Source organism: Chionomys nivalis, chromosome X (genome assembly GCF_950005125.1).
Source record: "Chionomys nivalis chromosome X, mChiNiv1.1, whole genome shotgun sequence".
In the NCBI taxonomy this organism is placed as follows: domain Eukaryota; kingdom Metazoa; phylum Chordata; class Mammalia; order Rodentia; family Cricetidae; genus Chionomys; species Chionomys nivalis.
In genome coordinates this window covers 16,445,455-16,472,433 of record NC_080112.1, presented here as the reverse complement: position 1 = coordinate 16,472,433, position 26,979 = coordinate 16,445,455, and the positions used below count along the sequence as shown (strand labels likewise).

At 43.7% G+C, this 26,979-nt stretch overlaps 1 protein-coding gene across 1 annotated transcript; it reads left to right on the top strand.

Annotated features, from left to right (window-relative positions):
* The first annotated feature begins 691 nt into the window (after window positions 1-691).
* On the top strand, window positions 692-6,181 carry Zic3 (Zic family member 3). Its single transcript, XM_057759898.1, has 3 exons — window positions 692-1,948; window positions 3,048-3,211; window positions 4,047-6,181. Exons 1-3 carry the CDS (start codon window positions 892-894, stop codon window positions 4,224-4,226), a joined length of 1,401 nt encoding a protein of 466 aa, XP_057615881.1. The 5' UTR covers window positions 692-891; the 3' UTR covers window positions 4,227-6,181.
* Window positions 6,182-26,979: the final 20,798 nt, after the last annotated feature.

Genomic DNA, 26,979 nt, shown 5'->3' with positions numbered 1-26,979 from the left:
GGAGCAGGGCCAAGTCAGCGAGCGGCCCAGCTCTGTCCCGCCGCTCACCGAAGCCCAGCTCCAGTTCCCCACAGTCTCGCAAGCCCGGCGGAGCCCACACAGGGACGCTGGAGCAGCCGCCGCCTCACCTGCCAGGCGCTCCGCATCTACCCAATCAGCTGTGGTCGCCCGCCAGCGGCTGCCATGTTCTCCGCTTCGCGCTGCCAATCAGTGTGGCGATGGCCAATGGGCGGCAGGGCCGGAGGTCAGGTGATCGCAGGCCAGCTGGCTCCCCATTGGTGCGCGCTGCCCAGCCTCCCGCTCCGTTTATGTGCGAGGAGTGAGTGATTGACTTTATCAGTCCAAGGACATTACTCTGGAGGTACAGAGGCTTGGACTGAGAGGCCAGCGGCGGGGTTCGAGCCTGCTTACTGCCGCTGCCTTCCCGCTGGCCACGATCCACCTCCGCTACTTGGTGCAGTTGTGCCGAGAAGCCGGTACCCAAGGAGCCTTCTGGCCCCGTGGTTCTGCGCTCTTTAGTAGAGGAGGGGTGCCCGGGACAGGATTGACAAACCCCGCCCTCCACTTATTATTTTGCTTATTTTTCTTTGTGCGCTCCTGTTAGTTTGTTAAAGCAGATTTAGTCCTAGAGTCTTTTCTCCTCCCTTCTTCCCCCTCCTCCTCTCCCATCACCCTCCCCCCAATCCTTTTTCTTTCCCTCCTCCCTCCTGTCCCTCTGCAGGAGCCTCTCGCAGCCAACGAAAGTTGCAGCTCCGGGTAGCGCCTAGGGGGTCTCCAGGCAGTGTTCAACCGCCGCCATCCCTCTCTGACTACAGTCCTTCGGGGATCTCCTCCTTCGCCTGCACCCTCGCTCACTTCAGTCGGATCTTCTGTGTCCAGAACGCCCCACCTATGACGATGCTCCTGGATGGAGGCCCGCAGTTCCCTGGCCTGGGAGTGGGCAGCTTCGGTGCGCCGCGCCACCACGAAATGCCCAACCGCGAGCCGGCCGGCATGGGATTGAATCCCTTCGGGGACTCAACCCACGCTGCTGCTGCCGCCGCCGCTGCCGCCGCCTTCAAGCTGAGCCCAGCCACCGCTCACGATCTGTCTTCAGGCCAGAGCTCAGCTTTCACACCGCAGGGTTCAGGCTATGCCAATGCCCTGGGCCACCATCACCACCACCACCACCACCATCACGCCAGCCAGGTGCCCACCTACGGCGGTGCCGCCTCTGCCGCCTTCAACTCCACGCGCGACTTTCTGTTCCGTCAGCGTGGATCTGGGCTCAGCGAGGCAGCCTCCGGCGGCGGGCAACACGGGCTTTTCGCCGGCTCGGCTAGCAGTCTTCACGCTCCAGCTGGTATTCCTGAGCCTCCTGGCTACTTGCTCTTTCCTGGGCTTCATGAGCAGGGCGCTGGGCACCCGTCGCCCACAGGGCACGTGGACAACAACCAGGTCCATCTGGGGCTGCGTGGGGAGCTATTTGGCCGTGCTGACCCCTACCGCCCCGTGGCTAGCCCGCGCACGGACCCCTACGCGGCCAGTGCGCAGTTTCCCAACTATAGCCCCATGAACATGAACATGGGCGTGAACGTGGCAGCCCACCACGGGCCAGGCGCCTTTTTCCGTTATATGAGGCAGCCCATCAAGCAGGAGCTGTCCTGTAAGTGGATCGAGGAAGCTCAGCTGAGCCGACCCAAGAAGAGCTGCGACCGGACCTTCAGCACCATGCACGAGTTGGTTACACATGTCACCATGGAGCATGTGGGGGGCCCGGAGCAGAACAACCACGTCTGTTATTGGGAGGAATGTCCCCGCGAGGGCAAGTCCTTCAAGGCGAAGTACAAACTGGTCAACCATATCCGAGTGCACACGGGCGAGAAGCCCTTCCCGTGTCCCTTCCCAGGTTGCGGGAAGATTTTTGCCCGCTCTGAGAACCTCAAGATCCACAAGAGGACCCACACAGGTAAGGGGAGCAGACAGGTGGGTGCGGGACTCCCCAGGGGCCTGCCACCAAGCGGACTCCGAGCTGAGAGGGAGAGAGGGGTGGAGGCCAAGCAGAGGGGCGGCGCCCTGCCGGGGCCATTCAGTAAAGAAGCGCTGTCACACTGCCTCTCCACCCCTCACCCTCCGGGAACCTGCGGCGCTTTTGCTAACTTCCCGAGCAGATTGCTGTGGTCTCAGGAACTAATTGGGACCTTCTCCGGCCAGGAACCAACTGGCGCCACCTCTTTTTGTGTTCTTTTCTGGGTTACCAGGAAAAGACTCGGAAAGTGTTGGGAGTATATTGCTTACAAGCGACTTAGCTCTCTGAACACATTCGAGGGAGGCAACCATAGAAATGCTAATGAAAACTAACTTTGGTTACTTCCGTTCTTTTTTACACTTGATTGGCACATCTCCTAATTAAATGAGTGATACTTTTGTCAAACTATTTTTATTTGGAGTTCCAGGTTCAGTTCAGTCCTCCGGAGGAAAGCTAATGTAGACACGGCACTCAGTTTCCGTGCTCAGTAACCTCTTTGTAGAACTGGATGTAGCCCCTGGATTTATATAGTGTTCTCTTTCCGAAAATTAGTAAAACTTCCGGGCTTAGCAAAGTCTCTACATTTGAAAGAGGTAAATGAAAAGAAACAAAGAAGGGGACGAATAGAACTGTCCCATCCCCGGCCCATTGTCCTGCCCAGCTTGGTTACACCGCCTAGGTGGTGGCGTAATGTGCCCGCACATTGGGAGCCCTGGTTATTTTGGAGTGGAGCCACAACTTAGGGCAAACTTGGGGGAATCTCTGAGGTTTCTTGTCCTGAGAGAACAAAGGGTTGATCTGGTTCTGGGCCGGCCCTACTCTACCCCTGCCTCAGATCAGCACTTCCCAACCCCAGGGAGCTCAATCAACGCTCTGGGTTTTTCTCCAGGGAAAACAGATGCCTCATCCTTCCATAGACCGCGCTTCCCTTCACGGAACGACCACTGGACGCTTCATCTCTCCCTGCACCACTCTGAGAAGTTTCCGGCTCTAACTGTATGCTCTCCCTCCCCGTTTTGTTATTTTTGCCGTTTTGCAGGTGAGAAACCTTTCAAATGTGAATTCGAAGGCTGTGACAGACGGTTTGCCAACAGCAGCGACCGCAAGAAGCACATGCATGTGCACACCTCGGATAAGCCCTATATCTGCAAAGTGTGCGACAAGTCCTACACGCACCCGAGCTCCCTGCGCAAACACATGAAGGTAATTACCTCTTTATTAGCGGTCGGCGGTTTGTAAACATTCGGCCTGACACCGGGCGGCCGAACGGAAGCTCCCGTGCTACCAACCCTCTATCTTCCACGTTAAATCCGATTTGCTCCAGCACTGACACCTTGAACCCATTTTGAGGATGCCGGTAGAGGAGGGTGAGAAAGGGAGAGTAGAGTTGGGAGGGGGGCAGAGTGCAGGGAACAATCGGTTTGTTTTTTTGTTTTGTTTTGTTTTTTTTACGGGGAAGCTCTAACCGAGCTCGCCAGGGCTTGGGGCTTCAGTGGCCACTTCATCGTGTCTCAGCCCACTGTGGGAATACGGAGTGGACGTGCCGAACCCGGGAGGGTCATTCGTTTCCTCCTCGGCTTCCAATAAAACAATAGGGCCGAGGAGCGCAGCCCGATTCACACACATTTGTGTGGAAATCATAGCACCTAGTCCCCACCCCACCCCTGTGCCGCTCAATCTGTATACCTGCTTTCCCAGGCCCAAATCTGGAAGTGAAATCTGGAGTGACTATTTTATAGCGCCCGCAGAATTACTGCTTGCCCACTCCTTCCACAGAGAAAGCATTGTTGAAGTGGCACGACTAAAATGGCACTCTTTATTCCTTTTCCAGCCCAGTTTTTTGGTGGAATTGCTAGGGGGTAACTTAGGCATCAGTAATGGGGGGGGGGGGATCCTGTTTTTAAGTGGGTCAGTGGGGAATTGCTCATAAAGTATTCAAATCTGCTCTTGTTGTTGTTGTTTGGGGTTTTTATTTCTGTTTGCTTTCACATTGCCATGTAGAATTATATTCATTATAATATATACATGTTAATTTTAGGTTCATGAATCTCAAGGGTCAGATTCCTCCCCTGCTGCCAGTTCAGGCTATGAATCTTCCACTCCACCCGCTATAGCTTCTGCAAACAGTAAAGATACCACTAAAACCCCTTCTGCAGTTCAAACTAGCACCAGCCACAACCCTGGACTTCCTCCCAATTTTAACGAATGGTACGTCTGAGGACAGCCAAAATGCATTTTAAAAAGAAAACTGAGACCAATCAGATGGAGATGGAGTTTTAAAGCAAGAGGCCATATGTAGGGCTACATCTTGGTAATTGTGATTGTTCAGGAAGGTTTGGGGCAAATCCAAAAGTAGCCATGCCCTTTTCTCAGGATTAGGAAGTACATTTTGGCATCTGAAGGATTTTTTTTACAAAATCTTTTCACTGCTTGTCCTGTCCCTTCCTCTTGCTCTCTGTACACCCCGTTCTGAAACTCCTTCAAATCACTTTAACACTTGTCCTGTTTCCTGAGGAAGTTATTGAAGGCTTGGTGGTGGTGATGTTAAACCGATGGAAATTCTTCTTCGCCTTAGTGGTGATTGTTTAAACTCTCACAGTCTTAAACCATGCCAAAGTCCTGTTATGTCTTGAACTTTTCAAAGCATTACACTTGTGAATGTATCTTTGTCTATTGGGGTCGAAACTGTTGTTCAGTATTTTTTCAGGCTGAGGATATGATGTTACTCTACACAGATTGTGACGTTTAGTATACAGTTGCCTTTTGTAATAACTTTTTTTTTGTAAATACATATCCGTTGATGCCATATTTATCGTTTGTAATTTAATTATTGCTGCAAGTGCCGGGAACTGAACAATATTTATGGATAAATGTTTTCTAACATTCTGTACAGCTTTTGATTATAACTGCTTTAGCATTAAACAATTATTGTTTGGAAAAAAGGAACACAATTTACAATTTTTGAACCACACTGACTTTTTTGTTTTGTAACAGCCTCCTACAAATAGGAGAAGTGAGCAAACTGAATCTTGTCTGTTGGTATTTATAACTCACTCAGATCCGTTTTTGAATTCTTAAATTATTTTTCTATTGCAGTATAGATTCCTTACAATGTCAGTTTGCTTCGAGGAAGAACCCTCCTTTATCTGTAGCTCAGATGGTTGTCTAACTGCGAGTTTAAATGTGTTTGTCCTGGATTTTCGGCATGCAAATCAAATAATACTGATCAATTCACTTAGTGGCTATGACATCTCAATCTTGTACTTCAAAGACTGAGAAGCTGGGTTTAATCATTCCTGCCCTACATATATAAGCATAAGGTAACCTAATTAGTTTTATGTCCCTTAGTTCTTTATTACCTTACATAAAAACAAAAATTATGGCAGGATGCATGTCTATTGAGATCACTCATATACCTATATGTTTGTATCTATGACTTATCTAATCTGCCTATCAAATCTATTTAGCTCTCTATATTTTCGAAAGATAGCACACCTCTGAAAATGATGGCAATGAGCAAGGCCAGTTGAGCAGTGCTTCTCATGGTAAAGTGCTTCTTCTTAAGAGAACCATAGTCTTTAAATTTTGGATGGCAAAGGCTGATTTGTTTGCTGTATATAGTTCCATTCATGAGTATCACAATTATTCATAACATTTATATAGCGGTATAATAACTGCAGCAGTTCCTAAATGATACTGTGGAAAGAAAAGTCATTTGCAAATATGTTATTTTTTAAAGTTCATTACTTGTAGGCAAAGATGTTAAGAGCATTGTTTCCATTAAAATCAGTAACAATGAAAAATGGTTGTTTGTTTTGTGATAAAATGTTAACAATCCATCTAATCTTCAGTGAAGCAACTCATTTGGACAAACAGTTCTTTTTACAATGAGTCTATGGAAAAGAACTGATTGCTATTTTGGGGGGCTGAAGTGTGTAGAGTTTGGAGACCTTTTTAGGGTGCTGTTGGTTGTTGAGAGCCCAATCTCGTCATGAATAACAGAAAAGTGGAGATAAGAAATTGTGTAAAGTATTTAGCAATGTAATGAATAGGCTTAAGTACCTCTTTCTCTTGAAGGGGCAATGCTCTCAGTTTTTGGTGGCAGTCAATTTGGTATTATATAATCAATTTCAATTCTAGAATTTTGTTGATTGTTCTTTTGGAAGAAATAAAGTCTTGGCACATCATATTTATGTTACAACATTTTTTGTATTTGGTGCCCAATATTTTTCCATGTTTAAATAAATCAATCTAAAATTGAAATGCTTAGAGAATTTCTGGTGATTTAAAACAAACTTTGATTCCCAGGATACATTAAAACAATGTTTTGTTATTTACTGATTTTTGTAATGGTTATTTACAATTTTTAATTGCAAATTGTTTGGGAGGTTGTTAGGGAAATGGTGTCTTTTGGACTTCACTTTCCTAGTATCCCTCTGAATGCCAGGAACACAAATTGGGATGATTACATGTGACAAGTAGGTAACTGGTCAGTTTACCACACCCTGCCCAGACATTCCAGTCTTGACCTTGACATTGAGGGTTTTGAGCCAGATCCACAGTTCGGGCTTGCTGCTTCATTCAAGCCATTTTAAATGCTCAACAGTTTTTCAGAAAGCTTTTTAAATCTGTGTCTTTGTGAACTGGAAATGGCTGGCCTTTCTTCTATAGAATAAACGAGCCTCTTCTACAGAATAAACGAGCCTCCACAATTTACTGTTTTCTCCATGAATTCCCTCCCTGCAGACCCCAATCCTAATGTAAGCAGAGATAGGTGGAGTACCTGACTAAAACCCTTGCATCCAGTCATTAAACACAAGAAATAGCTCATTGGGAGACACGAAGTAGTTCTAGGTTTTTTAGTGACTTGAAAATATTGTGCCATAGATGTTTACAGAAAAGCCCTGTGCGTTCCCTAAGAGAGGAAGCTGACAATGGTGATAAGCCAATAACTGGAGAAAATGCTCATGAGTCCCTCTTAATTGGATACAGCAAATTTTGCAAAATTATGCTTTATGCATTTTTATACAAAGAAAACTGTTGATTTGGTTTGTTTTTATCCCTGGCTTTTTCTTGCTCATAATGTGGCATTGGGAATGCATATTTATATTCTTGAATTTTAAGTAAACCATCTAAGAATAAGCAAGCACACGCACTCCAAGTCGCAAATGCTGAAGCTCAAAAGTTCAAGCTAGGTGCCTAGTAATCTACTCCTTTAAAATGAGTGGTTTACATGAAAGTCTCAATTGTTAGGTGGAGGGCAAGTGGGGGAGATGTTTCCACGCATGACAGGTGAACTCTAGCCTTCATCCAGTTTGAAAGGTTCAAAGATCAGCATCCAGGTAAAGGAAGATAGTCTGAAGGGCGACCTAGTGTTCACAAAGCCCTCCAAGAAAGTTGGTGTGGAAGTGCTATATACTCCTTCCCATTTCTGGTTGACTTCTTGCCTCTTTTTTTTTTTTTTTTTTTTTTTTCTGTCCCGGGCTTCCACATCCCCCTTTTCTCCTAAGGAAACACACACCCAAACCAGAAGTCCAAAGAAATACTAACTTAAATACGTTTCTTAAAGACTTTGCCACCGTCTGTGTTTTCTGTCACAGGCCCTGGAGGCCCAAGGTTCCAGTTAGGCACTACTACGTGGGAGGAAGGCTGGGAGGTGACACTAGAGGTTTCAAAAATCCTTGGGGAGCCCAGGGACCCTGTCCACACACCAAATTCTTCTAAATCTCCGCATGAGGTTTGGGCAGGGAGGAGGGGACCTCATTTCCTATGGTCAATTCTCTTGCGGTTTCTGCCCGCTGACCCTTTGACCTCCACCAACAGGGCCCTTGGCGGCCATAAGCTTGCGGATCGCCTTGGGCTCCACGGACGCTTCGCGCCCCATCGCCTCTCGGCCTCATTAGGCTGGCGGGGCTGTAAAGCAGAAATCAGCCTCTGCCTAATCCCGACCTGGGGTCAATACGAGCCCAAACAATGGCGAGCTCCGAAGGCTACAGCATCGCGCTGCCAGCAAACTTTGTGTTCAATTCCTATTCTACGGGCGGTGGCAGTGGGGGTGGGGATAAGGATGGTGGTACCCGAAGGACGCTTGCAGCATCCGCATCAGTCTGCAAACGCCCTCTTGCTCGGCCCTCCAAGAGGGTTTGCGGTGCCCGAGATGGAGGTGGTGAGGCTCCGGCCAGCTCTGAGTATGAGGCTGACCCAAAAGGGGCCTCCTCTGCATTGAGGACACACTTTGAAGTGACTTTTTAGCGCACACGTGTGAGAGCCCGGCCAGGGCCTAAGCGGGGACTTGCAGGGAGGAAAGAGGAGGCTCCGATCCGGACCTCAACCCCTCTCTGCTCCCCGTGGCTTCGGCCTTTTCAAGCCGAGACCGGGGACCATAGGACTCCCCCAACCCCCATCCTCTGCGGCGCGCAGGCGCGTAGCCTAGCAGCCGTCGAGTAGGATTTTTGCGGCCAGGGGGTGGGGGAGGTTGAAAGCGGCCTCTCGGGGAGGGCGGCCTCGGCTAAACCGGGTTGGAGGGCGGGGGGAAAGGAGAGGGATGTGGTAAGGAGGATTGGTTTGGGGGCGGCTCTCGAGTCAGGAACATGGCGGCCGGATGCGAACCCCCGTGGAGAGCCGCACAACGCAGGCTGCCGCGCTGTGGTGTCGTTGAAATTCCCTGGTTATTCCTCAGCGCTGGCGCCTCGCGGGACAATGTAGGTCGTGGCAGTTGAATGCAGTTTAAAAACAAACAGATAAAAACGGAAGCAAAGAAGTTCTTCCTGGACACGCTGGTGGGAAATTGATGTGCCCTTTAGTGGGGTTAGTTAGGGTTCTCACAGGATTTGGGGCACAAAACCCACCAGAAGAGGCTCCTGGTACAAAAACATCTCTCTCTCCTCCCCCTCGCCTTCGTGTGTGTGTGTGTGTGTGTGTGTGTATTTCCGTGTCCCTGTTGAGATTCCACAGCACATAAAAACAGTCCTTAAACACGAACAACAGTAGATAGTGTGGTATCTTCTCAGGACAATGGTCAAGCCGATTAGGATGGGAACGAAGGCTCATCAACCCATTGGTACGTTTGAGAATTCCTAAGCTACCCTGTCCCCAGGCCTCGTTTTCTGCATAACCCGTTTAAAAGATCCTACGAAAACCCGGCACCGTTAACTCTTTTGTGTGTGTACCACAGCTGGTAGTCCTAGGCTCAAGGAGAAAGGGGCCCGAAATACTCAGAACTTCCATTTACCTTTTCCTTAACTTCCTTCATGCTGTCCTGTGAAACTGCCTGGGGTCCCGAGTTCCTGTCGGTTGCACAGGAAAATAAAACCGCTACAGATTCATCTTTGTACGTGTCGCTAGTAAGGAAAAGGACGTTGTGAGTGTTCACTTTATCGACTCCCTCTCTAGGCAAACACGCTGCAGGCACTATCCTAGGTGTTCCGCCAGAGCGGAGTCCAAGCGAAAGGCCAATCTTCTTGGGGTTGTCCACTAACTATCAAGCATTCTGGCTACTGAAGGTGTGGGGCAGTTCCTGAGGGCCACCTTGGGAAGGGCCCCAGGTGGGTGGGCAGGTCATTAGCAAGTCTGGCACTGATCTGGGGGAAATCTGCAAAACAGTGCCTTTATCTGCAGAGAACAATTGATGGGGTTGTCTTTCCTCCTTTTTAATGCACAAAGACCGCGGCTTTGGAGCAAGAATTTGGACTATGCATTTAAGTTGTGGTGTTTTGCATTGAAAACCTCTGGGTAATTAAAATGAGCGCGCTCGCTACTATTTTTTTTTTGTGCTTTTCTTATGTGTGATTTCTGCATGTCAATGGAGCTGGAGCCTCTTCAGCAGTTTGAAAACTTGTTTTTGAAATTGCCACCAAACTGATTTTTCCCCCTCTTTCCTGTGGGTGAAGTTTCCTTCCTAGGCTTGGCTACCCCACATGTCCACAGTGGAATAATCCTACTGACATATTTGAGAAATCAAATGAAGTAAACCGCACTAGGTTTATACTTGATTTTTCTGTGCTGTCGTCTGAACCCTGAAATGTGAACTTTTTCCTGGTTCAATCTCTTGTCAAATTTGCAAAAGAAAAAGTTCTTTAAATTGGAAGCGTGTTAGCCACCGGTTAGCTAGAGCCTGGAATCTCTTCAGTTGAACTGAAATCAAGCTAAGACGGTTTGGTGAATGGTTTCCTTGGGATACCTGAGATGTCTCTGGGTCACTTCTACGGATAAACTGGTTGATATACATAATGAAATTTCTTGAAAACAGGGCAAATTATATTTGTTGATGCCAAAGAGCACTCTTTCTCACTGAGTTTTTTGTTTCTATCATAATTTAAAATATACAGTTTGAAAGTCCTCAAGTTTGCAGGAAACGTTGCAAGAGAGGACTGTTCACAGCACTGGTGCTAATGGTAACTTAGCATGGGAACACAACTTCGTTGAAAATTTGAAAAACTCCTGTTTTCAAACAGGTAATGATTGTTCTGTCTCTTTAAGAGACAAGCCACGCCCACTCCCTCCCTAATCTGCTGAGACAGGCTGATCTTCAGCTTCCAGCCTGAGCCTGAGTTCCTTCTCTTTTCCACTCCCTCTAGGAGAGGCAGCTTCTCTCTCTCTCTCTCTCTCTCTCTCTCTCTCTCTCTCTCTCTCTCTCTCTCCCCCCCTCTCTCTGTTCCTTTCTCTGTACTTCTCCTTCTCCCCCTTTCCTTCTATAACCCACTTAATAATTATCTATCCTCACTCTTCATGGCATGCCTATCTGTCTGTCTCTCACCCACTGCCGATGCGCAGCTCGCTAGCTGCCTGCTGAGACATGCATGCTGCTCTTAGGGCCCACTGCATGCTGTCACATGGCCCCCTACCACCGCTTGGGGACCTGCAGCGTTTCTGCTGCCGCTAGGGATCCTGCAGCATTTTTTATTAATCCATTACACAAACACCTGTTAAAACTAGAGAAGACAATGCTTTCCCAAAGCATCTAGTGGACTGAGCAATGTTGTATATTTCTAGTGTGATACTGCTTCAGCCTGTTTCCTAATCTGGTGGAGAGAAAGCAGCAGAAGCTTCCCAGAAGCTACAGAGCACCTTTGAAGAAATGACAAGTTTATAATATTAGCTCTCTAATAGGCTATGTGCATTGTCTAAATTGCTTTTTGAAAATGCAATCTATGTAGAGAACATTTGGAAGTAAGATGCTAAAAATAAGACAGTCCTTCTTGGCTTACTATAAACTAGCCTTTTAAAACAACATGTCCACGTCACATTTTACGACACTTTGATTTTCTGTAAGAAATGTGGCCTGTGTTGACCTATCTGCAGTTCCCCTTTTGTTTTCTTGCCTGTGTTTTCCTGCTTGGTATCTGGGGCAGACTCTTAATTCCTGGCGAAGAAGAACCATACTGACATTGGTATACAGCAACCAGCCCTCCCTAACACTACCTATCATAGATGGAGGGTTAAGGCCAAACCTACTGTTCAAGAAATAATTTACTGAAGAGGTTTCAAAGAAAACCACATCAATTTGGATGTCTGTTACCTTGAGGTGATCATTTTAAGAGTGGTGGCTTCTTCCCCTAGGTCTTAAAAAAAAAAAAAGACTATTTTCTTCTTTTGGTGTATTGCATTCTGTGTTCAGCAATCATTAGTGAAATGAAAAAAGCAGAAAGGCTCCCCCTCGAATTTAGGATATATTAATGAGAAGAGGGTGGCGAAGATCACAAGTCAGTAGGCGCTATCTCGCACACCATCGCAAACTCCTTCAGAAGTCTGCGCTAATGTTTAAAACCAGAAATGAGTATTTGTTTTGTTAATTTCACTATGTTTGTGCTCAAAAAGCAATATCCAGCATCCCTACAATTGTTGTTTGACTTAATAAAACCATTTAAATTATTTTTGTGATTATTGTTTTATTATGGTAACAACCATAACCCCTAAATAAGTTTGATTAACCTGTTGAATAGGGGCAATTTATATTCTATTCACATTTTCATGTGATAGCTGGCTTTTCATTAATCAGTCAACTTGAGAAAAAAAAAAAACAACAACACATGGAACAAACCCAAACCAACTGTTTTGAGCTCTCAGATCCCTCTACCCTAGGGCTCAAGGCCAATTGCTGGGGGTAGAGGGAGCTCATAGGAGAATTCAGAAGCAATGATTCTTGGTAGTTAGTAGAAGGAAGAGAGATGGAAGTTTGGAAGAATGAAGAACATTTGCATAACACTATTTGAGTAAGAAAAAAAGGAGATGTTGCTGAAGATAATCACAAAGGGCAAAAAAAAAGAAGAATACCTTCTATCTGTGGCAATCAGAGGAGACATTTTCTAATAGTACAAGTGTACTTTCCTAAAGTCTTCATTCTGTTCTTTGTGACAATCTGGCAATTATTGATTAGGACAGTTACAGAATCATGGGACACCGGGTTATTAAAAAAAGGTTTATTATTAATTAGTTGTAAATTATTGTTAAATGATTGTTAGGAAGATGCAGACACTTGAAAAATTCTCCAAAAACCACATCTGTGATTCATTATTTTCAATTTGCCATCTGTAACCCAGTGCAATCGAATGTAATCCGTTTATATTTGCTTTGATTATGCTTTGGTGAAATACCTAAAATTACAGCCTGAGTGTATTGCTATTGAGATTTCACTAAAACTGATACTATTGTAAATTTTGAGTAATAGCTCGTCTCTCTCTGATTTATTTACATCACGAGTAGAAGTGGTGTGGGGCATGGTAACGCAAACCTTTAACCCAAGTCCACCGGAGGCAGAGGCAAGTGGATTTCCGAATTTGAGGTCAGCCTAGTCTACAGAGCAAGTTCCAGGGCAGTTGTCTTAGAAGACAAACATAGAAAAAGAGAGAGAGAGAGAGAGAGAGAGAGAGAGAGAGAGAGAGAGAGAGAGAGAGGAGAGAGAGAGAGAGAGAGAGAGAGAGAGAGAGAGAGAGAGGGGAGGAGGAGGAGGAGGAGGAGGAGGAGGAGGAGGAGGAGGAGGAGGAGGAGGAGGAGAAGAAGAAGAAGAAGAAGAAGAAGAAGAAGAAGAAGAAGAAGAAGAAGAAGAAGAAGAAGAAGAAGAAGAAGAAGAAGAAGTAGTGGTGGATATGGTTCAGTTGGTTGGTAGGGTGTGTGCAAGAAACTTTTTCTTTAATCCCAAACAACATCTAAACCAGGCATGGTAGCATAAGCTTGCAATTCCAGCACTGGAGATGTAGAGACAGGAGAATTAAACCTTCATACTTAAAAGGTTATTCTCAGTTACATAAGAGAATTGGAGGCCAACCTGGAAAAAATGAGACCCTTTCTCTCTCTCTTTTTTTTGAAGAAGGAGAAGAGAAAGGAAGAAAGGAAGAAAGGAAGAAAGGAAGAAAGGAAGAAAGAAAGAAAGAAAGAAAGAAAGAAAGAAAGAAGAAAGAAAGAAAGAAAGACCAGTTAAGGAAGTTTGATTTTTGTTTTTTACTTTTTGTATTATAAAGTTTATATAATAAAGCTTATAACAATGTTGCTAGATTTTTGCTCTGTGCTTGCATTTAGGAACAAAAACAATGTTTTGAAATAGGCAATAGAGAATTATAATGGTTATTGAAAAATAACTCTTGGAGCTAGGCAAAGGTGGTGCTTGCCTGCAATCCCAACACTTGGGAGGCAGAGGCAGGTGGATCTCTGTGAGTGAGTTCGAAGCCAGCCTGGTCTACAGAGTGAGTTCCAGGACAGCGAGGGGTACACAGAGAAACCCAGTCTCAAAATACAGAAACAATAACAGAAAGAGAGAGAGAGAGAGAGAGAGAGAGAGAGAGAGAGAGAGAGAGAGAGAGAGAGAAAGAAAGAAAGAAAGAAAGAAAGAAAGAAAGAAAGAAAGAAAGAAAGAAAGAAAGAAAGATTCTTGGCAATGTAAGCTACAATGTTGTTTGTGAGCTAGCTACACTGTGATAATAATATGTCCCAGGCTTGTTCTAAGGACTAAACAAAGAAAAAAATGTCCATAAAGACCTTGTCTCTGAGAAAATGTTAGCTCCTCTCTTTTCCATTTGCAGGTTGTTATTGTTTTGTTGCTTTGGGGTAGTTTTCTATTTTTAATAATATGGAATATTTTATTAAAATCAAATCACATTTTATATTGGTGAACAAATCAATACACAACAGATGGAGACTGGGGACATCTGAGAAACACCAGACTTCCTAAATGTAATCACTAGCTAAGGCATGTAAGGTTATGGACATAGGCACACATATTTAAACACATAAAGTTTATGTTAATAGATGCCTATTTGTTCATCGTGTTCCAATGAATATACTTAGACTTTGATTAAGAACTAGAGTTGAGTACTGAAAACTTACAAACATAGTACTTAAATTGGATCAAACTTTTACTTTCGTTCACAGCTTGATTCTGAACTTAAAATTCAATGACAGTATACACTCACATGCAAAAATCCATTAAGTCTTATGGTCTAAAGTATCGAGTTTTCCCTGCTAAACTCATGTCAGTATTATGCGAGTGTGACTATAGAGTAATGAGAAAGATTTTTTTCTGTGGAGCTTGGAAGCTATCCTTGAAAGCAATTCCCAAGGAGATGTCCTGAAATGTTTTGACCAATGTCAGCATTGTTAGAATAACTTTATGGACTCCTGAGGTGACTGTTGTTTCATTTGAGATGAAAAAATCAAAACAGAATAAATAATAGCCTCTGGTCTTATTACTTTATAGTCATTCTTCTGGTTTCATTATGTTATAATGCATTCCCCTATGCTTTGGGGGTGGCGGTAGGGCTTCTCCAGCTCCATAGGGAAAAGTGAGTCTTGATCCAGGTATGACAAGCTAACCTCTGTCTGTAATCGTAGCACTCAGGAGTCTGAGGCAGAAAAATCATGAATTTGAGAGGCAACCTTGGCTACCCTGCTTGAAAACAAAATAAGTCAAAATAAGAAACCCTGCACTTTAAAAAGTACAAAAAATGCTCTGCTATAGTATGATTAATATTTTTTTTCAGTTAGATCTTTTCATGCCATAGCTTTCTACAGGCAAACTATAAAATCAGGAAGCGTTTCTTCTCCTTCCATGTATTTTGAAAACTTAAAGATCTCAGAAAGTCTCAACTACATGTTTTAAGGCAGAATCCTTGTAGACCCGAAACCGCAGTGGAGAGGGTGCCTGAATTGGCTGTCCCCTGTGATCAGATAGATGACTATCTTAATTGTCATCACAGAACCTTCATCCAGCAACTGATGGAAGCAGATGCAGAGATCCATAGCGAAGCACTGGGCCAAGCTCCCAGAGTCCAAAGAGAGGGAGGAATGACAATATGAACAAAGGGGCCAAGACCATGATGGGGATACCCACAGAAACACCTTACCTGAGCTAGTTGGAGCTCACTAACTTGGATTATCAGCTGGGGAACCTGTATAAAACACAACTAGGCCCTCTGCATGTGGGTGACAGTTGTGTGGTTGGGGCAGTCTGTGGGGCCACCGGCAGTGGGGCAAAAATTTATTCCTAGTGCTTGAATTGGCATCTTGGAGCCCATTCTCTATGGAGGGATATCTTGCTCAGCCTAGATACATGGCGGAGGGCTTTGGTTCTGCCAAAACGTGCTGCTGGACTACATTGACTCCCTATGGGAAGCCTTACCCTCTCTGAGGTGCAAATGGGGGGTGGTGGGAGGTGTGTCTGGTGGGAGGAGAGGAGGGAGTGGGAACTGGCATTGGTATGTAAAATGAGAAAAGATTGTTTTAAAAAATGAATTTAAAAACGATGTAAAAGAAATTTAGAATATGGGGGAGGACACAAAAACGCTAAATTAGGAAAAATGTTGTATTTGCTGTGGATTCTTGAAACTTCAAATTGCTTTCATGGAGATGTAGAGCTTCAAACCTGAAGCTTTGCTCTCTGAACTGGAGAAATAGAAAATCGCATGGATCGTCTGGTCAATATGGATGTGACTCTTTCTTCAGTGAGCCTTGCTGTAACTGCATACTTCCTTATCTGAGTAAAGCTCAAGAAGTCTTAATCTCGGATTTGTACGGATCGGGTTGCATGGATGTGATTGCCTTTAACTGTGCATTGACTAATTGCATAGTACTGTTATTAAAATGTCAAATTTAAACTCCAATATTGCCATTCAAAGTGCAACCATTTTGGATTAGAAAATAGTTGGAAGGTATTACTTCAGTATGAGAATTAGGGACCAGAACCAACTTTTATCTTTCTTATTAATTAATTTTTTCCATTTATTTTACATCCCAATAGCAGTTTCCCCTCCTTCCTATCCTCCCATTGACCCACCTCCACCCATCAGCCCTCCTCCATCTCTTTCAGAAAGGGGCAGGCCTCCCATGGGGGGTCAACAAAACACGGCACTTCAAGTTGAGACAGGCCTAAGCTCCTCCCCCTGCATCAAGGCTAGGCCAGGCTCCCCAGCAAGAGTAATATGTTCCCAAAAAGCCAGCTCAAGTGCCAGGGACAGGTCCTGATCCCACTGCTAGGAGCCCCACTAACAGACCAAGCTACACAACTGTCAAACACATGCAGAGGGCCTAGGTCGGTCCCATGCGGGCTTCTTAGCTGTAGGTCCAGAATCCATAAGCGCCCAAGTGCTCAGGTTGACTGTCTCTGTGGGTTCCCCTGTCATGACATTAACATCCCCCACTCTATGACAATCCCTCCTCCCTTTCTTTGGAAGGACTCCCAGAGCTCGGCCAGTGATTGACTGTGGATCTGTACATCTGATGACAATTTCTATTTTTTAAAAAGAAAATAAAGTCTGGAAACATCTTTGAATTAGAAAGTAAGCCTAAATTATTTTCTTTTGAACAAATATTAAATCACAAAATAAATGACCATTAAAAATGTAAAACCTCGATATACACTAGATGTTTTATTAAATCTGTTCTGAAAGGGTAATTGTATACTTGTTTTTATTATTACTATTATTATTTTTATTGGTTTTTTTTTTTTTGAGACAAGGTTTCTCTGTATAGTCCTGGCTATCCCTTGCCCTGTAGACCAGGCTGGCCTCAAACTCAGAGATCCACCCGCCTGTCTCCCAAGTGCTGGGATTAAAGGCGTGCGTCACCACCACCCAGTTCACTTGTGGCATTTTGCAAAGGGTCTCTGTAGATGTACACATGAACAATGATTTAGACTTGAAGAATGCGTCCCAAGTAGCCTAATGTTCAAAACTGAGTTGTAGTTGAATCAGGAAAGGGGATTGCTTAGCTAAGGCATGTCTTTCTCCCATCTTAGTGTACTAAGTGCTAGAAGTCCAGGCCGTGCCATTTTACTCAACTATGGCTGACTTAAAAATGTATTGTCTAGAATGCAAGGAATGAGAGGCTCTTTGCTGATTCTCAGTTTGAACTTTGGCCGCAAGCTTGTTGTAGTGTGTAAGCCTACTTTTCCTTGTTTGTGCTGTGAGCCCTTTCTTCTTGTAAATGGTTATATTCAAGGCTCAATCTAAGAACCATCCCAAGAACTTCTTTAAGCTTTGGGGAAAGTTCTCAAGGAAGTCTTCAGAACATTTCCAGTACTTCCATTAGACAGTCAAAACCCAAAGGATAGTTATATCTAGTCAAAGCCAAAATGTCAGTCGTATCAGGAAGTATTCAATACTAACCGTGAAATTATTGTGCATATTATATAAATATATAATGTGCATTATATATATAATACTTAAACTGGATTAATTCGTTAAATTAACTGGACATTGTGATGTGTCGAGAGACAACTATGTTTATATGGACACAATGGAGTAAGAGACAGGGAAATGAGATAGATAGGTAGATGTTAAAGAAAATTCAAAGTTTGTGCTGTTATATGACTGTCTTGGTGCATTGCTCTCCAATAAATGAGTTCAATGAGTTCATAACTGAAGCGTTTGTTTCTATGGTATATATTGTGTACCTTAGTTGCATTTAGTTTTTATTAGGTACTTCCACAGAATGCTGACTCTGAGTTAGCCTGATTTGTGAGCTCTCATCACCTGTATCAAATTTTCTCAGATAAAACTTAAATAAATGAAATTAAATTTCTCAGTGGCAAGGCCTAAGATTCCTCCATCTATATAATTATCCCAGGTGAATCTATTACATATGTACATTTTAAAGCTACCATTTTATAGGGAACAATACAACAGCCATCAAAAGTCATGAAGCTATTATTTATTGCCAACAAGGCTACTCATTCGCCAGCGATGCTTAAAGACTCAGGATAGCCGGGGTAGGAGATGCAGCTCCATGATAGAGTGTTTGCTTAGCTTATGCAAGGTCCTGGGCTCCATCCCCAGTAATGGGAAAACATATTCAGTATATCAAAATGGCATAGCCAATCAAGAAATGCCTTAATTTTTGTTTGAGGTAGATTTTTTTTTCTATCATGTATAACTGTCTCAATCGTCTTAATTTTGCAAATGAGATTGGACAACCAGTTGGAGACACAGATATGTATTTAGGGACCAACTGGCAACTACAAACAGGACGTAGATTCTGGATCCCCTGCATCTGTTTGTTTGACTTAACATTTAACCTAGAAACAAAGCGAAAGCCCCCTTGTATTTCTGATCATTTCCTATTCCTGAAGGCCAACATCTTCTCCCAGGCTTCTGCGGCTTTCTGTGTCAGTGATCATGACATACTAAAATGGTTATGTTATAAATACTGTGTTGTCAGGGGAATTTCTAACACTTCAGCAAAGAATGCCATTGCTTCCCTATAAAGAGTCAGAACAATAATTCTTTCACTTTCTCTGTACTTCTGTTAAGCAGACATTCCAAAAGTGTTAGCTGGAAGGAAAATCCAATTCTAAAAGCAATATTTAGTATTTTTTCCCATTATATTAAAGAGATAATCTGCTTTAACCCAGCAAGAAGAAACCCTTAGTTCATATACACTTGCTGAGCAATAAAGTATATTCCAGCAAATCTTTTCAATACAACCAGTACTGTCTAATCCGCAGTTAAGATTCAAAAATTTCCTTTTACAATTTTAGCTTATTTTAAACCCACCATTTATTTCTCCACAGAAAGAGCGATAGTAGGGGCTTCCAGATTAACTACTCAGAAAGTGTCTTTTTCTCTGCTTTCAATGTTAACTTGTGGTGTAATCAGAAGATATCATAATAATGGCAGTGTTGGATAGCCCGGTTGTACCTGTCAAAGGCATGTACTGTTCAGCTCTGTCGAACGGGTAAAGGTGGATCTCTTTCCTGATCTCCTTGGATTAGGTGGGACCAATGACAATTTTAAATTAGAGAGAGAGTGTGTGTGGGAGGGGGGGTTGGCTGTGGGGCTCAGTGCCATCAGTGCCCGGACACGTGCTTAGCATACATAAGGCCCTGAGTTTCATGGCCAGCATCAAAACAGAAAGAAAATGGGGGATACGGGAGGAAAAAAGAGAAAGTAGAGATCAACAGGAGTGGGGTAAGTGGATGCTGACTGTACGGTATGTATTTGTGTAGGAAAATCCTAAATACAATTACCCAAAGCTCTACCAGCTCAGTTAAAAGGGACTGTGCTTGGTACTGGGTTTCTGGTGTAGCCTTTCAGTGCAGCCGGAGAAAAGGAAGGGATTGTCTAGTATTCTGCTTGGTTTGTAAAGCTGGGCTTTTGTGGCTGTCGCTGTGCTCACTGGTAGACGGTGCAGGTGAGAAGCTCAGCGGTTCCAGAACAGAAAACAAAGAGTCAGAGTATGTGTAAGGAAGTACCTCCTAGCCGGTCCCCTTTGTCTATTTTGCTTTATAAAGTGACCCCCCCCCCAACACGCACATACATCCCAGTGCTGAGGAAGAAAGCTCTCTCTTAGTTTAAAGCTTGAGTTTCCAAGTCACATGCAAAGTAAACCAGTAAATAGACCAAACCTGTCCAACTTAGAGCAAGGCAAAGCATTTTAGCAGCAACCAATTATTTCTCAACTCGTCCCTGTTAAGAAACGGTATCCTTGGCTTCCATTTTGTTTTGTTTTAGCATTAAGTAATCGTTTTTGCTCCCCCTCCCCGAAACAAAAACCGTGTCCTTGACTTAATATCTGCATTTTCGCCTCCTGCTCTCACACCAAGCAGATCTCCTCTAAAAGGCTTAGTTCCCATCAAGCCTCTTCTAGCTTGAGGACAGAGCACAATAACACTTGCACAAATACCATTTGTACAAAATCAGAAAGCCCAATTTTAGTCTGTGGCTTTTGGCTTTTTTAGCTCTTGAAAGAAGTTGCCCTTTCTGGAGAACTCTTTGAGTATAATCTTTACTGAAATGCAAGTTTGGCAAATCCAGCGCATCTAATAGAAGTGGCCTGACGGGGAGGGAGCTTGTTTAGTTTTAGTTTAACGTGCTTCTGAATTTTCATCTAATTCTAGAAATCTTCCCACTGTACCTTGTCGGATATTGATTTGTAAGATATCCATTGGTGTTTTTTTTTTTTTTTTTTTTTACTAAGCCATTTCAAAAAACTGTTTTTAATTTGTTTGTATTCTTTGCTGCTGATGTTGAACCAGCCTATTGCACAGCACCACCTGAGTTGGAGCTGATTATGTAGCCTTGACTGGCTTCGAACTCATCATCCTTCTGCCTCTGTTCCTTGGATTCGGGAGAAGATGAGGAAGGGAGGAGATTGTAAAGGGACCCCTGGCGTGGAGCTGCCTCCCGGTAGCTTTCATTGGTTGTTTGTGAACTTCCCTCAATTTTTAAAGACTCTCCTTATTGTTCCATAAAATGAAATTTCCTTTCTGTCTTTTCAGTTCCTTCTCTGCTGTTTTCAGAACGGTGCTTAAGAGTCAAATGAAAGACCTGATAGTTTCTATCACAAGAAAAGTTTCAGTGACAGGTTTCACTAATTAATGTGTAACAACGGGGAGATTAGCCTTTCAGCTGGCTTTGTGTCGAAGCTATCCCATATTTTCAAAGGCTGTAACTCAGAACATATTGGAGTACAACATGTTTGAAATACAAATCTTCACACATGGCTTTGATTATAATGCGCACACCAAATACAGGCACAGTACAGTAGGGCTTCCAGAATGCATTGAAACAGGAAAACTTTTTGCAGTGCAAATGTTTTGGGTCTTAATCCTTCTAGCATTGAAAATAGGAAAGCCTGTAAGGAGAGCTGGAGGGGCAGGTTGGAGAGTCAGACCTATTTGGATTATGAATGAAGATGCCTCCTTGAATTTCTGAGTATCAAAGCAGCGAATAGAGCACATGCTCTTCTAAATGCTTGCATTTACTTCCCTCAGTGGGAAAGCACATACTCAACCCTGTATTAATAAAGTCCTAGTCCTTTCTTGTGGTTTCCATACCCCCACAATGTGTTTAACGTCTTATTGGAATATTATCTCAAGGGACCAAATATTTGAAGCCACTAAGAGACATTTGATGTGAGTCTTTGTTATTGGGCGGAGAGTCACAGGATAAAATTTGTATGAGCATTATCTAAACATACTTCTGTACATATAAAAATAAAAATAATAAATAGAATTCTAGAGCAATCTAGCTAGAGAAGAGTAAAGAGAGAATAGATAGGGAACAACAAAAACCAGGTGTCAAAAATTAATTTAGGTGGGTAGACAGTTTTAACTTAGTGACGAGGTCTTAAGAAAAAAATGCCTTTAATCTGAGTACTTGGGAGGCAGAGAGAGGTGGATCTCTATGAGATTAAGGTCAGTCTAGTGGTCTCCATAGCATAGCAAGTTCCAGCCCATCTGGGGCTACACAATGAGACCTTGTCTCAAAAAAAAAATGCAATTGTCTTTCTTTATATTTGAACTTCAAGGTTAAATATTTCTGACATTGTTTTTCTTGATAAATTAAAAATAAAATGGTTCCTGGGGCTAAGGCTGTGGCTTAGGGCTACAGCACATGCTTAGTTGGTGTGCTGGGTCCTGGTTCCTTCCTTAGAATGCCCCAGAAAGTGTCCATGATTCATGCTTTGTCAGATCTGCCTTCATCTTTATTTTTGGTTTTGCAGCATGGAGGAAGAGGAGACCCGTGGCCTTGCACATGATAAGTGTGCACCCAACCACTAAGGTCCACCCATGCCCTTAAATTTCATGATTTGTCAGAGGCTTTCTCTAGTCTTAAGCCTGAACTAGGAAGAAACATGCTTTCCTCTGTTTTAGCCCTGAAGATGAAGATGTAATACTGTGATTCTGCTCCAAGTGGGAACAATCCTCTGTCTAACTTTCAAAAAACCAAAGCAAACCAAATCCTCAACAGAAAAGTCCTGTGTCGCAGGGGGAGAAAGAGGCAAGGCTTAGAAGAAATGAGACAGGGATGCCAAGCTAAAGCGGGGTCTTTCAGTATAAGGTCATCGTTTTCTGGGCTTTGACTCTGGAAGTTGAGTTAGGAGCATAGGACTTGTATTCTTCTGTGTTTCTGTGATTGCTTCCTTTCTTTCCTGCGTCTTCACCATGTTCTCTTGAGTTCTAACTACTGTTTCTCATGGATTATTATTGTCTTTCCTCCACTCCTGCTTTATGTCTCAAGGTTAGATGAATCTTCCTAACACCCAACATTCTTAGTGTCAATTTTGTTCTCAACAGGCCCCAGAAACCCTCCATTGCTCACTAAATTATGTGTGTCTTTCAGAACTTGCTCTGCAAGGTCTTTCTCATATAGGCCCCTCCATAGTTTCTGTGTATACCTTTCCACACACCCCATGTTCCAGTCACAAAAAAACCCTTCGGAAGTGGTTTGAAATAACAGTGCCTTGGGAGCCATTGTGTTGTTTGGTATAACCCAGTCTTGTGGTCTCAGAGAACCCATTTATCTTTCTGAATCTGAGTCTCCTCATCCATGTAAAGGAGATAATGCTAACACCTACTGGGATGCCGTGAGCATGGAACAAATGATAGAATATTCCCATTGTTGGGAGCAGCAGGGTATTTTAGATTATTCCTATCAATCACTCATTGGTGACTTGTTGGGTGACAAGCACAGCAGGAGCGAGTTCGGGAGGGCCTGAGAGAAGCTCATCAAAGTTCACAGCAGTCACACAAAAGGAGTTTCCAGGCTGTCCCTGTCTGAGCAACGGTGTTGAGCTCTATGGGGAACATCTGGTGTGTGTCATTGCAAGGAGATGTCTGCTGGTCAAGGATGGTGGGCCAAGGCTTCTAGGAGGAAGGACTTGAACTGGGTAGCTTTTGTAGTTTGTTTTGTTCTGATTTTTGGCACAAATTCTCATATAGATTTGGCTTGAACTCCCTTCGTAGCAGAGGCTGACATTGAACTTACCGTCCTGACTCAACTTCCTAAGTGCTGAGATCCATAACAGCTATAGCATTATGCCCAGATGAACTAGCTAGGATTGAGACGGGATCTGGAAGGAACGTATTCAGAAAAGCAGGTCCTGTTTGGGGTAGAGGAAGGGGTGGGGATATGCTTCAGTGAGTGTCCTTTGGAATAAAATTCCTTGGTCTTAGTTCAGAAGCAAACAGCCAGTCAATATGCTTAGTGATGTCAAATGGCTTTCCACCCGGGGCCTCCTTTTGCTACGGATGGCATAAGTAAAGATCTGGGAAATGACGGTGCCTTTCAGAGCACTGATTTTCTCTCAATAGACTTCTGGTTGAGAGGAAAAAGAGTGGGGCCTTCATGTGGAAGAAAGGGCTGACAAGAAACTGAAGTGGATCTGGCTTAGTGCTGGCCAGACTGCATGAAAGGTAGTCTCGCTTGGTATCATAGAAGATTAAATAAGTCAGCCTTTGGGAAGCAGACTGTGGACTCTTGTGATCCGATTTTGTGTTTGGCTCAATGTTATCTGAGATGAGACAGGTGATTTCCCTCAGAAGGAAGTGGAGAATCGTGGTGTCAGTCTTTCAGGTGGGGAAGCCGGCAGACCATCCTTTGATGGGCAGGAAGCCGCAGGGAGCTGTATCTACAATCGCAGTATGGGGGTTCTCAAGGGTTCCTCTTGATGGGGCTTTGAAAGTGGCACCTGCTATGAGCACACTGCCAGGAAACTGTGCATTGCAAGTTATGAACATGAAGTTCTCAGCTACTATCTCAGGTGTCACTATGGTACCCTCCGAGCATTCTAGAAGATTGCCTTAAAAATTATGCACTTGAGGACAAAGAATTTCGTTTGGTGGCAGAACTCTTGCCCTAGTTCAGTCAGCAGTAGTAGACCTACGCCGGGTATGACCCCGCGATCAAGTACTGTCCCTGTCTTTGTACCGTTCCTAGCTCCGCACAGGAAGTTTGGCCTAACTGAAGGAACCCGGGAGAAGAATACATTTTCTTTAAGAAAAAAATAGGGTGCCATCAAAAGTAAGCTTCCTCAGAAGTTTATGTCACAGAGAAAAGGCAATATCTCTTCTTCCTCTATCACAGGGATCATAGGTGACCCTCTTACAATGAGCAACAAGAGAAAAGAACAATGATTTCCACCTCCCCTTTGAGACAGAATGTCACACTGTAACCTGCCAGCCTGGAACTCACTCTGTAGCCCGTTCTGACTTAAACTGTCAGTGATCCTCATGCCTCAACTTTCCGTGTTTGACTCAGTGAAGATATTTAACCAAAGTACTGTATGACAGGGAGTCTTCAAAATGAAGACCTAGAAACCAAAGGAAACTTCTTTTTCTTCCTTCCTTCCTTCCTTCCTTCCTTCCTTCCTTCCTTCCTTCCTTCCTTCCTTCCTTCTTTCCTTCCGTCCTTCCTTCCTTCCTTCCTTCCTTCCTTCCTTCCTTCCTTCTTTCCTTTCTCTCTCTCTCTCTCTCTCTCTCTCTCTCTCTCTCTCTCTCTCTCTCTCTTTCTTTTTTGGCTTTCTGAGACCGGGTTTTTCTGTGTAGCTTTAGACCCTCCCTGTTTTGAAACTTGCTCTGTAGATCAAGCTGGTCTTGAACTCACATAGATCCGCCTGCCTCTGTCTCCTGAGTGCTGGGATTAAAGGCGTGTGTCACTGCTGCCCAGCAGAAACTGTCTTCTAACACTTTTTCCAAGACATGGTCTTACTATGTAGCCTTGGCTGTCCTGGAACTCACTATGCAGACCAGGCTGGCCTTGATCGCAGAGATCCACCTGCCTCTGCCTCCCAAGTGCTGAATCCCATGTGTGCTACCATGCCTGACAAGCATTAATTTATAAGGCAAAAGGATTCTAGAAAATGAGCAACTACGCACTTTGTATACATCCAAGGCCTCAAATGGAATTTAGACAAATACAAATAAGCCTAAAGCGAGGTGGTGGTGGTACATACCTTTATTTTTTAAAGTTTTTATAATTTATTATTTTTATTTGCGTATATGTCTCTGTAAGGGTGTCAGATCTTGGATCATGGAGCTGTTAGCTCCCATGTGGGTACTGGGAATTGAACCCAGGTCCCCTGGAGGAGCAGTCAGGGCTCTTAATCGCTGAGTGCTGAGTCTTCTCTCCAACCTGCTGTACGCCATTAAGCCCAGCACTCGAGAGGCATAACCAGGTGTATCTCAGTGAGTTCAAGGTCAGCCTGGTCCACAGAGCGAGTTCCAGGACAGCCAGGACTGTTATACACAGAAACCCTCTCTCAAAAAACAAAACAAAAATTTAGGCTGACATGATGGTTCAGTGGGGAAAAGTCCTTGCTGCCCATGTATGATGACTTGAGTTCTAACCCGTAGAAAGGCAGAAGGGTTTTTTTTTGTTGTTGTTGTTTGTTTGTTTGGTTTTGACAAGATCTCTCTTTGTAGCTCTGGACGTCCTGAAACTCACTATGTAGATCAGGCTAGCCTTGAACTCATAGAAATCCACCTGCCTTTGCCTCCCAAGTGCTGGGATTAAAGTATGCCTGGCCTTAGAATTTGGGCATTCAAAATGTACAAACTTTATACATTTATACATTCAAAATGTATAAACTTCCATATATGTGAGCCCAGGTTCTGAACATTATATAATACGTGTCTATCAACAACTCCAGTGTTATTAACAGATAATCGACGAATGTATTTGATCTACATAAAACATTTTAAAAACTATCATTTCTCTTGGTTTGACTTCTAACATTGTAGTGAATCGGTAATAAATAGTGCTAGGAAGCTACTTCTGTCTCAATTGGATTCATATGCTTTATATTCTATGGGAAATCAAAATATTAGACAATCACGCCACACTTCCCCTCCGTATGAATACAGAATTATTTATGGAATTTTTCTTGAGTGAGACACATGATGAAGTTTCCTAGAAATTTTTTAAAAAGTTTATATGAAAGTAGAAGTTGAGAAAATTTGACACTACGCTTTAGAAACCGAAGTTATGGCTGCTACTGAAGTGCCAGGAATTTCAGCCTATCAAGTTTGTTCTTACCATATGTCACATTCTCTCACTGCGTGGATGTCACAGTAAGTTTCTAACTTAATTTGTATGATCTGAAGTGTTTATTTTACTAAGAATATCAAATAACATACAAGATTACATTTTTTTTGCCTTTACTTTATTGTAGTGTATTCTTTCAAATACATTAAAAGAAACCCAGGATAGCTTTCCTACCATTTGAGCCCCTGTTGCAAGCCTTTCTCACCACCAGGTTTACTTGACCTTGGGTCTAGTAGATTGGAACCCCAAGTGTGAATACCGCTTTTTCCCAGGAGCTGTTAACTTCAAAGCCTCTGGGAACCATTTGAATGGTAATAGTAAGTGCCAGCTAAGGAAACAAACACTCATAAAGCGTCTTCTGATCGTCCCTTCTCCACCTTCACTCTCAGCTCCTCTGTTCCTTCGTTCCTAGCTGCGTTTCCCTGCCACTCCTCACTGGGAAAGCGCGTCTCTGATTGTTTTATGTCCTCAATTCTCTCCTTGTGAGAACTGCATTAGGGACCGCTCTCTTTACCTTAGCAGATGGGCACAAAGCAACTTTGTTAGAGGTGTGAGTTGAACTTTCCTGAAATTTGAGAGCCACTCCTACTTGGATTTGAACTTTGAAGACCCAGAGGTAGGAAGCTTCCATAAAAGGATCAAAACACATCAGCGAGGGACTCACTGATTTGGCCTGGCAACTAAGGCTGCTAGGATTACTTTACTCAACGGCTCTAGACA

Bases quoted from the DNA above. Each gene is read 5' to 3' on its own strand.
- Zic3 (XM_057759898.1), top strand. From the start codon at position 892: ATGACGATGCTCCTGGATGGAGGCCCGCAGTTCCCTGGCCTGGGAGTG. The intron at 1,949-3,047 runs GTAAGGGGAGCA...GCCGTTTTGCAG, and splicing joins CCACAAGAGGACCCACACAG to GTGAGAAACCTTTCAAATGT. The intron at 3,212-4,046 runs GTAATTACCTCT...TGTTAATTTTAG, and splicing joins CCCTGCGCAAACACATGAAG to GTTCATGAATCTCAAGGGTC.